General features: G+C 37.3%; 1 protein-coding gene across 1 annotated transcript in view; it reads left to right on the plus strand.

Annotated features, from left to right (window-relative positions):
* The window catches only part of Glp2r (glucagon like peptide 2 receptor), a 79,756-nt gene that overhangs the window by 2,136 nt on the left and 59,181 nt on the right, over positions 1-18,439 (plus strand). The window contains exons 2-3 of the mRNA XM_005332872.5: positions 16,094-16,181; positions 17,231-17,335. Of these exons, the coding sequence (XP_005332929.1) occupies positions 16,094-16,181; positions 17,231-17,335 (193 nt within the window). The remainder of the gene's footprint in view (positions 1-16,093; positions 16,182-17,230; positions 17,336-18,439) is intronic.

Below are 18,439 nucleotides of genomic sequence, written 5' to 3' on the forward strand. Positions count from 1 at the left end.
GGGTTGAAGCCCTGGATTCTGTCTCCTCTAGCCCTCTTGGGAGATGTTGACATATGACTATTTATATATAACAACAGCAGAATCTGCAGTGCCTCAGGCTGACTTACAGTGCTGACAAAGCCACACCTTAGCCCTTTAGCTCTGACATTTCCATAACCAATAATGTGCCTGCTGATGGGGTCCCCTTGCCACCCCCCCCCCCCAATGGCCAGCCTGTGTGTGCCGAGCTCTTGGCACTGTCTGTCCCCGAGCGTGTGTCTGTGATTCTGACGAGCCTGCTCTTGGTTCTCCATCTCCAACCTTGTACTCTTTCTCCAGATGTTTATTTTACAAGGCTTTGCGTAGACGTTAGTTCATGATGGAGTTTGCTCATAGACGCTTTCCCCTGCCTGGAATATAAATGACCCTTGCCTGTTTGTTGGCAGGAAGTCTTCATAAAATTCAGTTAATGAGAAACTCGGAGGGATAGTTTAGTTTCTAAATGCAAGCAAGGAAATAGTGCTAGCTCCGCACACACCCACTCACTCATTTATGGTATTTCGGAGTTGTTTTGGCATGGAAAAACGTAAACTATGGAGGAAGACTCTTGGAGAAGTGGATTTTATACATGGCCAGTATGCAGAGTTTTAAATTGAAAAAAAAAATCACTTCTGGATGAGGATAAATAGTTCGATAGTATGTTATCCAAAACTTTTAAAAATTGTGTGCTCGATGACCCATACATTCCAATTCAAAGAACTTCTATGAAAATAAAGATGTATGCTCAAAATGTTTAGCCATGAGGATGTTTATCTCATCCTCCTTTATATTAGCAAACATCTGAAAACAACTTCGATGTTCAATGCTGGAGGATTTGAAAGCTGAGTTATATCACACTCATTCATGGGATAATGTGTCACTCTTAAAGGGTATTTTTGATTATGATGTGTTTCTTGGAATGAAGATCTATTCGCAGCACGTCTTCCAAGGGAAAAATAAAAAGGCCACAGAACAATATGATTTCCTTTTTGGTTAGAATAAAACAGGAAAACAAGAAAGTAAAAAAAACACACACGGGCAGAGAAGGGTGTGGAAGTCGATGGTGATTTCTGAGTGGTGACGCTTTGATTTCACCTTCTTCTCTTTGGTGATCTGTGATTTCGACTTTATCTACAGTGAAGCGTATTCCTTCTCTAACAAAGGAAAATAGATTTATTTAAACAATCAATTGGAAAGGATCTGCCCCTCTCCCCCTTTCTTATTCCCTTCTCAGCCAAGTTAGTCATGGATGCTGGTCACCTGTGCATAGGAAAGAGCAGCGAAGTCAAGCTGGACTTTCCAATCAGGAAAAAAAAAAAAAAAACTCCCACCCATATGTCTCCTTTCCTCATTATTTGTGGAATTTTTGAACTTGGATGTGCCTCCTTTGTTTTGGATGTCCTTAGGACAAGTACCTGGGAAGACAGCCTGAGTCTGTCCAGCTTCCCTAACTGACCAAATTCAGTAGTTTCTAGGGTTAGTTTATTTTTCTGCTTTTGGCAAAGAGCAGGAGGACAGGGGAATGTTAGTTCAGGGACTGGTTTTATTGCCTCTTCCTTAAAGAGGTCTCAGTGAGGTTTCTGAGGAGCTGTAAGTAGTGCTTTGTGCAGGAAAGGGTCTCAGGCTGATGACTTTGCAAATTCTAGGAGTTATTGTTTTGTTATTAATTCATCTGCTGAATTTGTTTTAAAAAATTATATGAGTCAGTTTTGGTCCCCTTTGGATGTTTGTTTCTTTAAATAGTATGTTAATAAACTTACTTGTCACCTCTTGGGCCAGAACTTAGAGATGGAGAGAGAGGAAAGAGAAAGAGAGAGAGAGATTGGTTATTAGTAAAAAGTCAAAGCTCATTTCAAACTGAAACGGAGGGATACATGCCAATTATTGCATCATCATTGTTACCACTTATTGAGGAATATCATGGTTCTCAAACTGTGTGCTAACGGTGCCTCAGGGCACCACTGTGAATTCACAGGGAACTGTTTTAGTTTTTGAGAAAAACACAGTCATACCTGTCACTTGTCACTAGTAGTGAAACCACTAGCGCAAGGTATTCATGGCTTTGACATTAGATCACAGTTTCATCCTTTCGAGGACCTGGTGTCTTTGAGAAACCAGGTTTTCCTCAGGTGCTGGGGCAGAAAGCAAGTACGGAACAGAATAAAAATCAGGGTGGGAAAGGAAAGGTACGTGTTGGTGTCCGATCAGTGCCCGGCAGGCACTAAGACGTTAAGAAATAAACATTTATGAACGGTTTGGATGGATCGACTTTGCAAATCAGACTTCTTAGGTCTATCTTCTGGTCTAGGAGTACCTAGGAAAAATTACTGAGACTGTGAGGGAACCAGGCGCTGAGCTAACCATGAACCATGATCTAAGGATGACCTCATGAGCTCTTCTTCAGAAAGTGGGCTGCGTGATTCTCTGGGAAAAGTTGCAAAGGAACAACCCATAGATCCCATCCCAAATGCCACCATGCTGGACAGTGGAGGGAGAGGGTGGGTTGGACTGGTCACTCAGGAGGCAGAACCAGGCCACCTGTTGGGATCACAGATGGATTGATTTTGAGGACTCCTCCGCAGCTGATCCCGTGCAGGAATCAGGGCCACCATGCCCCATGGGAACCCAGGCCTCAGCATTAGAGTAGGACTAGCCCACACAGGTCTCCCAGGTGCCTTAGTAGGACCACTGGCATCAGCCCCTGCGCAGAATTCCCAGATGACACTCCCACACAGGACACTCATCCCTTAGCCATGATCAGGAACTCTGGCCACCACTCCTGTGTGGACCCCCATCTACTAACATGGGGCTCCCTTCTTGCCTCCATCTTGGAACTCAGCAGCTACCACCATGGTCCCCTACTTCTGGTAGTCTGCCTGCACCTGGGGATATCTCAGGCTCTGAAGAAGGCTCTGCACTCCACAGAGATCATCTCTGAATGCCTTGCACAATGCCATTGCCTGGCTCCCCCCACCTGACCCAACCCCCTGTCACTGAAAGCAGCTGCCTCCATCTTGGGTCACCTCCATCACCATCTTTACTTGGGGCCACTACCAGTTTGGAACACGGGACAGACAGGTGCCCATAGTTTTCTAATTCCCCCCCAATCCCCAGCAGCCACTAACTTGGCACAGTGACTGCCCAATTGAAAGCAGCCCTCCGCGACAAGTGCGCAGCCACCACAGTACAACACACAAGACCCCCGGAGAGAAAGGTTCCTAATTAGGAAGTAGAAAGGGAGAGGGTGAGGGAGATACATGTTAGAGACTAATTAAGAGACCAGGAACTGTGAGGTCTACAGGTGAGATGAGGAGATAAGACCTGATGTCCACAGCACAGGAGCAGACCCCAAAGGAGATCCTTGAGGTACAGTCTCCCAATGGGCCAGCGTGTGCCATACCCCACTTCCAGGTGCCCAGCACCCAAGACCAACCCTCACACCCTGGTAACCCCCACCATCCTGAGGGTGGAGATACCAATTAAAAACAGACAACCCCACCCATTAGATGAGAAGAAAAGCAAGAAAGTTACTCATCTCCAACCGAAACAATCCTTGTTTCTTCCTTCGAGAGATTTCTTTCTTTCTCTCTTCTCCCTCTTTATTCTCTCACCCTCACATCCCCAATATATGTGAAACCAAGCACTTTTCATGAATTAGGATATTGAAGACTGAGATGACTGAATAGTATATTACAGTTGTGTTGTATATTATTTTTTCTTTTATTTCTCTCCAATTTTTACTGTTAACATTTTTTATTTTTCTTAATATATATGTGTGTTTGTCTTATGTACTCCTACCTATCTACCCAAAATTACTACTGCTATATTCTCCTGCTATTAACCTTCTTCTTTAGATTACTATTTCACCCTTCTGAAGATATAATAACTCTGTATCCTCACCTCCAACCTCCTCAGCATATCTTCCTACAGCTCACCTCCTGTTCTTTGTCCACCATCAGGAACTGTAAACCCTTTTACAAACCTACTGAGTATAATGTACATAATAATAGAATTCATCATTTCTGTACATTGTGACCAAACTGTAAATGTATTAATAACTAATTGTTTTTAGGTAGTATTTTGTTTATATTGGGATCTGTTAACATTGTCCTTCCCCTCAAAGGAGAGGTATTGGGACCCTACAGGGGCACTATAAGCCTATAGGGTAAAAAGGGTGATGCCTTAGATCCTCAGAGCTAGAAAGGAAGACACACAAGCAGCCTGAAAGATAAGGGAAGAAAGTGCTCCAAACAAATCAAGATACCACATTATTAGAATCCATGGCCAGCCCAGCAGATGAAATTACAGAGAAGGAGTTCAGGATGTACATAATTAAAAATTCTTTGAGTTAAACTATGATATAAGGGAGAAAATAAAGACAGCAAAATATCGTTTTGACAAAGAGCTACATAAGCAAATACAAGAAGCAAAAGATTACTGCAATAAGGAGATGGGGGTTCTGAAAAAAAAAACAACCCAGAAATCCTTGAAATTAAAGAAAAAAAATAAACCAAATTAAAACCTCAATTGAAAGTATCACCAACAGATTAGATAGACTACTTGGAAGACAGGATCTTAGACAATAAAGACAAAATATGTAATCTTAAAATGAATGTAGATCATAAAGTGAAAATGGTAAGAAACTATGAGCAGAACATTCAAGAAATATGGGATAGTATAAAAAGACCAAATTTAAGAGCTATTGGGGTAGAGGAATGCATAGGGTTTTTAAACCAAAGGAATGAATAATGTATTCAACTAAATAATATCAGAAAAATTTCCAAACATGAAGAATGAATTGGAAAACTAAATTAAGAGGCTTAAAAGACACCAAATGTACAAAATCACAACAGATCCACACCAAGGCACATTATAACAAAAATAACTAATATACAGAATAAGCAGAGAATATTAAAAGCCACAAGAGAAAGGAATCAGATTACATATGGGGGAAAACCAATTAGGATAACCGCAGATTTTTCAAAAAGGCCCTGAAAGCCAGAAGATCCTGGAACAACATATATCAAGCTCTAAAAGAAAATGGGTGCCAACCAAGAATTTTGTATCCAGCAAATTAAGCTTTAGACTTGATGATGAAATAAAAACCTTGCATGATAAACAAAAGTTAAAAGAATTCACAGCTAGAAAACCTGCACTACAGAACATCCTCGGCAAAATATTCTATGAAGATGAAATGAAAAACAACAATGAAAATCAGCAGAGGGACATATTACACTAAAGGAAAAACTAATCAAAGGAAAAACCAATCAAAGGAAAAACCAAGTCAAGTTAAATAACAAAAATTAAAAAAAAAAAAAAACGGCTGGGAATAGAAATCATGGTCTCAATAATAACCCTGAATGTTAATGGCCTAAATTCATCAATCCAAAGATATAGGCTAGCTGTTTGGATTAAAAAAAATACCCAACAATATGCTGTTTTCAAGAGACTCATCCCATAGGAAAAGACATACACAGACTGAAGGTGAAAGGTTGGGAAAAATCATACCACTCACATGAACTGCAGAAGCAAACAGGGGCTTCCATTCTCGTAACAAATAAAATAGACTTTAAGCTAAAGTTAATTAAAAGGAACAAAGAACCACATCTCATACTGCTCAAGGGAACCATACAACAACAAGATATAACATTACAAAATATATATGCCCCAAACAATGGAGCATCTATGTTCATCAAACAAACTCTTCTCAAGTTCAAGAATCAAGCTGACTACAACATAATAATTCTGGGTGACATTAACATAGCTCTTTCATCACTGGATAGATCTTTCAAATAAAAAATTGAACAAAGAAACTATAGAACTCAATAATACAATCAATAACTTAGACTTAACTGACATATGTAGAATATTTTATTCTTCAACGAGTGAAGATCCTTCTTCAAAATAGACCATATATTACGTCACAAAGCAACTCTTAGCAAATACAAAAAAGTAGAGATGCTACCCTGCATTCTATCAGATCACCATGGAATGGAATTAGAAATCAATGATAAAATAAAAAATAAAAACTACTCCAACACCTGGAGACTAAATAATATTCATTTAGTAAAATAAACAATGGTTTGTAAAAGACATCAAGGAGGAGATTAAAAAATTCTTAGAGGTAAATGGGAACACTGATACAACATATCAAAATCTCTGGGACACTATGAAGGCAGTACTAAGGGGAAAGTACATTTCATGGAGTTCATTTCTTCAAAGAAGAAAAAGCCAACAGATAAATGACTTAACATTACATCTCACAGTCCTAGAAGAAGAAGAAGAACAAATCAATACCAAAAGCAGTAGAAGACAGGAAATAATTAAAACCAGAGCTGAAATCAATGAAATTGAAACAAAAGAAACAGTTGAAAAAATTGACAAAACAAAAAGTTGATTCTTCAAAAAAATAAATAAAATTGACAAACCCTTAGCCATGCTAACAAAGAGAAGGAGAGAAAAAAAATTCAAATCACTAACATCTGTGATGAAAAAGAAAATATCACAACAGACACTACAGAAATACAGAAGATAATTAGAAATTATTTTGAAAACTTGTAGTACTCTAATAAAATGAGAATATTGAAGGCATCAATCAATTTCTAGAGGCAATGAGTTGCCAAAATTGAATCAGGATGATATACACAATTTAAACAGATCAGTTTCAAACAAGGAAATAGAAGACACCATCATAAGCCTACCAACAAGAAAAGCCCAGGACCAGATGGATACACAGCTGAGTTCTATAAGACCTATAAAGAAGAACTAATACCTATACTCTACAAATTATTTTATGAAATAGAAAAAGAGAGAGCACTTCCAAACTCATTTTATGAGGCCAATATTACCCTGATTCCAAAACCAGGCAAAGACATATCAAAGAAAGAAAACTTCAGATCAATATCACTCATGAACATAGATGTAAAAATTCTCAATAAATTTCTGCCAAGTCAAATACAAAAACATATCAAAAAAATGGTGCACCATGATACAGTTATATTATCCCAGGGATGCAAGGTTGGTTCGACATACAGCAATCAATAAGCGTAATGCATCATATCAATAGACTTAAAGATAAGAATCATGTGATCATCTCAATTGATGCAGAAAAAGCATTCAACAAAATACAGTACCCATACATGTTCAAAACACTAGAAAAAAAATAGGAATAAAAGGAACATATCTCAATATCATAAAAGCTATCTATGCTAAGCCCCAGGCCAACATCATTCTAAATGGAGAAAAATTGAAAACATTCCCTCTAAAAACTGGAACAAGACAGGAATGCCCTCTTTCACCACTTCTATTTAACATAGTTCTTGAAACACTGGCAAGAGCCATTAGGCAGACAAAATAAATAAAAATGGGTAATGGATAGGAAAAGTAGAACTCAAATTATCACTATTTGCTGGTGATAAGATTCTATACCTAAGGACCCAAAAAATTCCACCAGAAAACTTCTATAACTAGTAAATGGATTTAGCAAAGTAGCAGGATACAAAATCAACACACAAAAATCAAAGGCATTTCTGTATACCAGTGACAAATTTTCAGAAAGTGAAATGAGGAAAACTACCTCATTTACAATAGCCTCAAAAAAATTAAATACTTGGGAATCAACCTAACAAAAGAGGTGAAAGATCTATACAACGAAAACTACAGGACACTAAAGAGAGAAATCAAAGAAGACCTTAGAAGATGGAAAGATCTCTCTTGTTCTTGGATAGGCAGAATTAATATTGTCAAAATGACCATACTACCAAAAGCTCTATACAAATTTAATGAAATTACAATCAAAATACTAATGTCATTCCTCATAGAAATAGAAAAAGCACTCATGAAATTCATCTGGAAAAATAGGAGACCCAGAATAACTAAAGTAATGCTTAGCAATTAGAGTGAAGCAGGTGTGGCATCACTATATCAGACCTTAAACTGTACTACAGAGAAACAGTAATAAAAACAGCATGGTATTGGCACCAAAATAAACTGGTAGACCAATAGTACAGAATAGAAGACACAGAGACTAACCCATATAATTACAGTTATCTTACATTAGACAAGGGTGCCAAAAACATGCATTGTAGAAAAGACAGCCTCTTCAACAAATGGTGCTGGGAAAATTGGAAATCCATATGCAACAAAATGAAATTAAACCCATATCTCTCACCATGCACAAAACTCGACTCAAGTGGATCAAAGACCTAGGAATTAAACCAGAGTCACTGCGCCTACTAAAAGAAAAAGTAGGCCCAAATTTCAATCATGTCAGGTTAGGCTCCAACTTCCTTAATAAGACTCCTATAGCACAAGAATTAAAATCAAGAATCAATAAATGGGATGAATTCAAACTAAAAAGCTTCTTGGCAAAAGAAACAATCAGTGAGGCGAATGGGAGAGCCTACATCTTGGGAGCAAAATGTAGTCACTCATACATCAGAGAGACCACTAATCTCTAGAGTATATAAATAAAAAGCTAAACACCAAAACAACAACAACAAAAACAAACAACAAACAAACAAATAACCCAATCAATAAATGGGCCAAGGAACTGGACACTTCTCAGAAGATGATATACAATGAATCAATAAATATATGAAAAATGTTCAACATCTCTAGCAATTAGAGAAATGCAAATCAAAACTACTCTAAGCTTTCATCTCACTCCAGTCAGAATGGTAGCTATTAATAATATAAACACCAATAAGTGTTGGAGAGGATGTGGGGGAAAACACACACTCACACATTGCTGGTGGGACTGCAAATTGGTGCAGCCAATATGGAAAGCATTATGGAGATTCCTTGGAAAACTGGGAATTGAACCACCTTTTGACCTAGCTATTCCACTCGTTGTATACCCAAAGGACTTAAAAGCAGCATTCTATAGGGACACAGCCACATCAATGTTTATAGCAGCACAATTCACAATAGCTAAACTGTGGAACCAACTTAGATATCCCTCAGTAGATGAATGGATAAAGAAAATGTGGCTTATATACACAATGGAATATTATTCATCAATAAAAGAGAATAAAATCATGGCAATTGTAGGTAAATGGATGGAACTGGAGAATTTAATGCTAAGTGAAGTTAGCCAATCTCAAAAAACCAAATGCTGAATATTTTCTCTGATATAAGAAATCTGATTCATAGTGGGGTTGGGAGGGGGAGCATGGGAGGATTAGACAAACTCTAGATAGGGCAGAGAGGTGGGAGGGAAAGGGAGAGCACTTGGGGGTAAAAAGGATGGTGAAATGAGATGGATATCATTATTCTCTAAGTGTTGGAACACATGATTAAACCAGTGAGAGTCACTCCAGGTGAATTGGGATGGCACAAAATAATGACATACAGACAGAGAAATACTGGGCACTCGGTTCCTAAGTAGCAGCTCCCAACATATTCCCCTTTTTTTAATATCTAAAGGCAATTGGGGAATTTTATCTTCCAGTCATTGGATTTTTGGTCCGAGGTTGTCATGATCTACTATTGAAACACAAAAGGAATTAGTAGAAAACATATCATTTCAATAATATACCCTATAGACTCTTTCAGCATATTTAGGGTTAAGGTCATTTAATTAACTTTGGAAGATCCAGGTTATTGTTATTACTCTGCCAAACACTTGTCAGAAGATTCTTAATCTTTTTCCAATTTTATCAGGAAACATAGTGTTTGGCTATAGTAACACTGATATTTTTATTTGGAATGATTTAAGCCTTTCCACAAACCATAGAGCAGAGGGCTCATTCGCCCTATTCCTTACAGTGGCTTCTAGAGCATTCTAACTTAGTTTCAGTCCTTCCATCAGCACTTATCTGACTATGAAGGATTTTGGAAGTAATTTAAGTCAAACTATTAAGAAAATTCACATGTTGTGCATTTCAAGACATAGCAAAAAAAAAAAGCAGTAATGTAGGAACAATGAATAATATTTTAAGTAGTCCCTTCAAGGATCATGAGATCAAGAGCTTGCCTAGGTCTGCTTAATTGGCATGCACCTGTTTCAAGGCCTGAATGTTAACCTCAGCCTGCTAGGTGGCAATAGGACAAAGGAATGTTGATGAAGGATCAGTGTCCTTTTTCTCTAGTATAACTAGTGATAAACTTAGGCAAGTTGTACCTTTTATAGGTTATAGGATATTTAATCATCTTTCCTCTTAATTCTCACATTTAAGGTCTGTCAATAATGTAACAATTCTGAAGGCAGATGTCAAACATCAAAACATCCTTTTGGGTGCCATCTCCCTGAGGATTAAGGTTTCTAGGACCCTCATGTAATTTTAGGAGACCAGCCTAAAATATATCCATTATTTCCAGACAGCTCATGTTGTACAGGCAAGACATGCACAATCCATCCACTGAGAAAAGGCGTCAGTTTCTATTGTAGAAGGATTAGGGCAATAATACATTGGTGGATATTCTATGAAAATAACTGGCCTGTATAGGAAAATTCTATTTTGACAATTGTCCAGATGTATATAGTCTTAATTTCTAAGGACCAGCATAATCAGCTGGTTTAGATTTCTTATATGCTGTCTTTTTCTCAAAAGATACTTCCAGACAGTCTGTTTACCATAAGATCAACATATGGGTATAAGTGACCATTAGAGTCAGTATAATTAATCTAGTTACTTGGGTGGACTTTTTAATCCTCGTTGCACATTAAAAAATGGACCTGAGAAATGGGTCCATAGAAGTTTGTTCATAATTTTTACATACGTGACAAGCTCGTGAAGCTGCATGACTGTAAACTTTGCAGCTGGGAGATTTATCTTTCTGTGTCAGGATTTTCAACCTTTCCATGATGACCGGTTTAAACTCTATCTTTTGAAATTTGATTTAACTTATTAAATTAGCAGCAGTAAGACTCTCAGTACACAATTAAGAAAAATTTTAAAAATATTATGTAAGATCTATTATATGTTTTTGGGGTCCTGTTTCCCCCACTTTTTAAAAATTTAATAAAATAGAGCAAAGGCCTGGCATAAGTCATTAAAGTTATAGATAATAGTAAAATATTTGCATAATAAGAAAAGATTTACCATACTTAATTTGTTCTGAATTTTGACAAAAGTCATCTACTAGCAATGTTAAATCCAACATCAGTAAGTTGGAGAGGGACTACGGTGACTAGAAACCTAAGTTTTATTAATGTATGATTTAATTTTTTTATATTTATTTTTTTGTTTTAGGTGGACACAATATCTTTATTTATTTTTATGTGGTGCTAAGGATCAAACCCAGTGCCTCGTGCATGCCAGGCCAATGCGCTACCACTTGAGCCGCATCCCCAGCCCCTGATTTAATTTTTGACTTTAATAAAATTATTAAAAATGAAGAATATAATAAAAATCTATATTTTGAAATTAGCTTCAGATGAACTCCAATTAGCTATTTTAATTTGGAATGAAGTGAGACAGAGTTTAAACTTAGGAGTGGTGGGCATGAGAAAAATATAGACATCTATCTAAAATAGGAAGTACATATGTTAAATAAGCCTAGAGAAGATTTTTTTAACCATTAATAAAGAATGAAATAGAGAAATGAATGTTTTTTTTTAATCTATGAATCCATGAAAAAGTGTCATTATTGTTATCAAACTTAATGTTGACCTAAGTATGGGGAGTTAGTATCCCAAATATTAATGGGTAAAAACAAGTCAACAGTATTGTTTAAAACAGTGATCTAATTTAGAATTTTATATAACACTGAGCTAGTAATAACATTTTTAGGGATCTCATGTCAAAATAATCTTTGTGTATAAAGAAACAGTTTTATGAGCATCCTAATAACTTTATTTAATGTAGTAAAATTAGCTCTAATAATTATGTATAATTTATGGTTTTACCAATTTCAAAAATATCAATGTATATAGGACATCATCTGATATTATTGAAGTTGAGAAAAGCTCTATCATGTTAAATTTATTATTAAAATAAGCTACTGGCTGTTGAGCTGATTTATTTATGGCTGTCTGTCTAATATTTTAGGGGTAACTATTTTTAGGGTTATTTTCCTCAGTGACAAACTGTTGACAGGGGCTCAAAGTTAAGACCCTGATTCCATGTTTAGAGGCTTCCAAAAATCTGTTTATAACTTAGAAAAGAAGTAAAATTTTTAACCAGAAGGTTTATTTGTCTTTGGGTAAGATTAGCATTTTAATTTTTTTTTCTGTCTGTATGTTTACCTTTCCTTTCCTTCGTTGGTCTCCATTCAACTATGGCGTAACATCCAAACTTGACTATGTTAACTAACCTCTGTAGATCCCTTGGAATGATGAGGGCTAACTGGATGATAAACTCATCTTTTGAAAATGGGTGGCTCTCTATAAGTTTAAGGTGCTGAATTGTCTCTTTAAATCTCCCTATGAAAATAGTAGGATTTTTATAAAGGCTTTCTAAAATTATATTTTAGGTATTCTGTTTACCTGTTGGATAGTAATAAATTTGGGGGAGTTGTCTGTGCTTCAGATAGACTATTAGTTTTGTTCCTATTCGGTGTTATTGGGACATGGTTAAGATAAATCTCCTTTAAAACCATTTTTAAGATGGTCCTCTATTTTAAAGTTTACATAAGTAATAGCATAATATCTCTGTAGATAGGGTTAGGTATCTGGCATAAATTTTGAAATATTTCAATAACATGAACTTGGCTCTCTCGAAAATCTCCCTGAATTTATTCTGGTCTATGTTAAGTTTGCGAGGTCCCCTTTGATCTTTTTTCCTAGTAGGTAATTTTTTAAGGCCTTCTCTGTTAGTAGTAATTGAGACTAAATATGAAAATGAGATATCTTTTATTAACATTGTAATTTTTTAGTATGTAGACTAGTTAATTCATTTTGATATTACATGTAAATGGGCAACTTAAAAGGAACCCTCATTTCTTCCTGAGAGAAGTGTTAAGGTCTGTAGACAAGTCAAAATAACATGTGGTATTTTACCAGAGAAATGTTAGAGTTCATAAACAAGTCTAGATGGTGCCTGGCAAAATGCCAGAGGGAGTGGTTTGAGAAGTAACAAAAGCGAGCCATTAAGTGTGGAGATTCCTTATTGGTTGACTGATGTATCTAATTTATGCTAATTAAGATAAGCTGTGCAAAATGTATAAATAGCTCTGTTGTCCTACAATAAATGGCTCCTATTCCTGCTGTATCAATGTACACAAGTTATTCGTCACCCCCCGGTTATTTTGCTGCAGCCGGACTGCGGCAGAGAAGGTCTCAAAATATCTCTATATTTCAGAATATTATCCTTTAAATAGGTGTCTCTTGACTGTCTTCTAGAAAATATGATCAAGGTTACTTCCCAGTGTAGGGAGCAATATACAAGTCTTACAATGTTTCATGGATTATAGGTCCAGTTAGAGAATTTATATACTACAAATGAATTTCCAACAAAGCTTACACTTTTATTGTTCAAAACTAATGTATGACTTTAATTTGGAGAACACCAATTCTAATAAAATGTTCCCCTAAATCCCATAAACATTCAATGATGTCTTTGAATCAGTCAATTTTAGCCTCCAAGGGGAAGTGTCAAAATTGGAATTTAAGTCATCATTTTAAAATATTTTTTGTTTAATCAAGGATGTGAATTTATTCACTAAAATTAATCCTTGTCTTAATAAGAATCACTAGGCAAATAAAGGCCTTACTTAATGGAAATAAACAACATTTTTTTTTAGAGAGAGAGGAGGGAGAGAGAGAATGAGAGAGAATTTTTTTAATATTTATTTTTTAGTTTTCGGCAGACACAACATCCTTGTTTGTATGTGGTGCTGAGGATTGAACCCGGGCCGCATGCATGCCAGGCAAGCACACCACCGCTTGAGCCACATCCCCAGCCCCAATAAACAACATTTTAATAGGTCTTTAACGTGTCAAATTATGGAAAAAATCTTGGTTCATATTAGTATAATAAAATCTGGGGGAAAAGTCTGAAATATCCTAGAATTAATCAGTTCAAATTATTATAGTCAGTCCAGTTATACATAAATCTGTTTTTTAAATTGTTTTAACTTTCTATATCATCTGTCGAGATAATGATATGAGGATTTCCTTATTTAGAAATTCTTTTTATCATTAAAATCTAGAACATAAAGACCTTGTTTTACCCAAAGATGATTTCTTTCTTCTTCTTAGGACCTCCAAGGTGTGCTTCCTCTCTGTGGAAGTATATTCTTGTCCTTTTAGAATTTTTTCTTGGTTATACTTTGGAACCATTTATGTAAATCTTTGAATCTAAACAAATTATTGTACCTTGATAAGAAGAAATATCTCAGTGAAAGTATAAGTAAAGCCCTTACACATTTTTGTTGACAGAATCATTTCTGTTTACCATCTTATAAAAATTTGTACAGTAATTTGAGAATTAGAGATTACTTGATGGTTGTATTATATCTTGAAATAGGTATTTTACAGTAAAATACATTTATCTCAAATATCTGTAACTCTAAAAGGCAGAACATCAGATAAATGCATGTATAAGAAATATAAATTATGTGTTTTCTGCTGAAGGAAAATGATTAGCAGCAAATAGATATATATTAATTAAACAAATAGACATATGTTAACTATTCTATGAATTAAGGACTATAGATTATCCAAATAACTGGAAATATATGTATTATGAATAAAGCTATAAGTTACTATTATATAACCATGGAATTTAAAAATAAGCCCCATCAAACCATGTGGCTCTTAAAAGTATTTGGATCCATTTATTTTACCTTGGACTAGTAATGCACTTTTTATATTAGTGACATCACATGATGTGGTTAAAATAAAATCCTTGTGTATACATTTACTCTTTTTTTGTAATTATATAGTCAGGAATGAGAAGAATGAGGATTTCTTGATTGGTATAGGAATATTGTGAGAAAAGATCTCATAATGCCGGCTTTTGTACCTGTGGCAAGCAAAATGCATCCTCATAATCTCCAAAATTAAAAGCAAAATACAAGAAGCATATGAATGATCTCTCATCAATGTAACATTATTTAGTAACAACCGTAGAGAAGAAAAGGAAGGATTTTATTTATTTATTTTTCTTTTTTTTAACTGATTTTATTTTTTTAAATACATGACAGCAGAATATATTACAATTCTTATTACACATATAGAGCACAATTTTTCATATCTTTGTATAAAGTATGTTCATGCCAATTCATGTCTTTATACATGTACTTTGTTTTGCATTTCAATTCTTATTACTCATATATACCACAATTTTTCATATCTCAGTTTGTATATAAAGTAGGTTGACACCCAATTTGTGTCTTCAAAAAGGAAGGATTTCAAAGGAAGCTGTTAAGGGATTTAAAAAAAATCAAGTTATTTAGCTTTGAGGGCAAGTCAGGCTTAGGGCAACATAGAAGCCTGTGGAATCAGATTTTGCCTGAAAAAAAGATATCTTTCCTTAGTATTTACAGGTGAGCATTCTTAAGTAAAATGTAGGCTCTGTGTAGCTCCAGTAGTAGATCTGGGTGAAGCAGGAAGTACAGGTTAGTGGCTGGGAGGCGGGATCAAAAGCTCTGTTTGAGTGACAATGAAAGGACCAATGGGAAGCCTGCAAAAAATGTGGGAAGTGGAACTCATCTGCCATTTTGTCCTGGCCATGTGGCCAGGGTTCTCCACAGTCCAAAGTTTTGCCTGGGGTCCTGTGTGTTTCGCCTGTCCAGTTACCAGCAGTTTGGGCTGAACCTTTGCCACGCCCAGAGACATAGGTCCATGTTTTGGTACTGTCTAGGCTGTGCTCCAGGGAGCCGTTACCATGGCTATTGGAATTAGTTGTCACTGTGTGTGGCCTGGGCTGGCTTAGGTTGGTCGCTGTTTGCGCCCTGAGCAACAAAGAACCCTTTGGTTGGCTTTGCCCTGCCTGTCCCCAGAACGTGGTTCCATGTCATGTCCAGGTCCCTGGGGAGATATCTATTCGTACCTCCACTCCAAATCTCCTTGTGACGCCATCTTGTGGGCATTTTGCCAGTGGGAAGATTTGAGAATTGTGGTATGAGATAAAAGGGCTACATATGAGCTTGCAGCTAACTGGGAGTGCCCTTGTTTTTGTCTGCTCAGGCCACAGGATCTCTCCTTGAGGAGACAACTCGGAAGTGGGCTCAGTACAAAGAGAAGTGTCTGAAAGATTTACTTAAGAAACCTTCTGGTAAGCACATGTATTAGTTATCTGTGGCTGTGTAACAAGTTGCCCCAAAGCTTAGTGGCTTAAAATAGTAATAATCATGTGTCTCTCAATGTTCCTGTGGATCAGGAATCAGACTGGACACAGTGGGCCTGACAGGTCTCTGCTCAGCCATGTCTGCCTGGGGCTCAGCGGAGAGACTCAAAACTCGGGAGCTGGAATCACCCAAAGCCTCCTCCCATGTCCACTGGCTGATGCTGGTTCTCAGCTGAAAGTCAAGTGGCAACTGGTAGCCCATCTGCATGGCCTGGGATTCTTTACAGCAGATGGCTGGGTTCCTAAGGGCTAGCCTGATCACAGCCCATATCACTTTGTATGACCTGGCTTCAGAAGTCACACTACATCACTTCTGCCAAGCTCAGTTGGATGAGACAGTTTCAAAGTTCGCCCCAGGCTCAAGGAGAGTGACCATAAATCCACTTCTCACTATAAAGTAACATGACATGGGATGCGTATGGATGCAGCCCTCTTTGATGAAAGCTGTCTGCCACACTCACTGCCTAAGTCTTCAATCATGAGTAATTTGTCGACTGAATTGTTGTAGTTTGAATTTGTGTCATATTATGAATATGTGACCAGGAACCTAGATCCCACAGATGTCCTTAAATCAGCTTGTTATTTTGCATATTTCATCGTAGGTGTGTTCTGGGATCTAATTGGGGAAGGTTTGACAATTATTTAGTCAAATTAATTATGGAACCTAAGGCTTTTTGGCTGGACCTCCAAGTGTCCTTCTGACCCAGAGTTTCTGCGAGAGTTTGGTTCACATAAAGCAAAATTAGCATGACATGGACATTACCCTAACTGACTAGGGGTTAAACTGAGTAGGTAAAGGCACCATGTTTGGGGCTGCATTCCTCTGCTGCCCAAATCATTCTTCATCTTTTACATATCTAGAGAGGGAGGCCCACATAGCTTCCTTCAGTAGCAAGGTGGGCTTTAGGATCCAGGCCCCTTCTGCTTCTATAAGAGGCCCTGTGTTCAAACACTGATGTTCGTTCTTCTCTCCCTAGGCATATTTTGTAATGGAACCTTTGATCAGTATGTGTGCTGGCCTCATTCTTCTCCTGGAAATGTCTCCGTTCCCTGCCCATCCTATCTACCTTGGTGGAATGAAGGTAATAAGCCTAACTTACTAATTTCTGACAATTTCTTTCAAGGCTAGTCCCTCCTGGATAAACTCGTCGGATGCTAATTAGAGAGAAGGCTCTAGCCAACTACTTTTCCTAAGTCCTTTCCCCATGCCCCAAAGGTGTTCTTCTAAGCTATTGGTAATATATCATCTTCTTCTCTTGTTTGCTGAAATTCTACTATCCTTAGGCGTTCCATTTATACAGCATCTCTCTTGACTTCATAAATGACAGAGTCCAGACCTGGCTCCCACAGAATCTGACTGCATTCCGGGTTAAGAATGGTCAGTGTCATGGAGAGCAGGCAGAGGCAGGACTTCAACCTTCCCTTGCATCAGCTTTCGATGGAAGGACCATTGAATTGGCACTTTCAAGTGCCGTGGGATTTGAGTGAGCACTTAACCACTTAGCTGACCCCAATCCTGTTTAAAGCAAGTAAATATTACTCAGGAAACCATCCCTGCCCAAGAAGCCCAACGTCTTGGTCGTTTTATTCTAGAAGCAATTACTGGTTAGAATTCTGTTACCTATGACCAAGGCCATGCACAAATATAAGGACAGCTAAAACTGGTAATATATACAGTTATGAAGCTCTAGGTAAAAGAAGGTGAGAGTGAGCCTCTGAGAAATGTCAGTTCAATAGATAATCACCTCAGTGGTTCTCTGGTTTTAATATATGAGGCATCTAGTGAGTGCACATGCACGTTCATGTGTGGGTGCCTGTGTGTACACACACGCAGCTTAAAAGGAAGATGCACTTCTGGGTGAGAGAGTTAGTGACATATTTTATGGAGCTGTTCTCTAATGAAATCCAGGTGGAATCAATCCAGGAGGCATGAGGCTGTGAGCTTTTTAGGGAGGCTGGGAGAGAAGGTACTAGAGAACTGGCTGGACAGAGGGGTCTGGATGATGTAGGCAAACAGTTCCCATGAGAGACAGCTTAGTGAAGTGGAAGGAACTCAATGATGCAGAGTTGGACTCTGAAGTTAAGACTCAATCCCTCTGTTTTGTACTCTTGAGACTGAACAAGTTTCTGGAGCCCGCTGAACGGTGGTTTCCTTGTCTGGAAAGAGAGGAATAGCTAACTTTTAA

Source organism: Ictidomys tridecemlineatus, chromosome 3 (genome assembly GCF_052094955.1).
Source record: "Ictidomys tridecemlineatus isolate mIctTri1 chromosome 3, mIctTri1.hap1, whole genome shotgun sequence".
Taxonomy (NCBI): Eukaryota; Metazoa; Chordata; class Mammalia; order Rodentia; family Sciuridae; genus Ictidomys; species Ictidomys tridecemlineatus.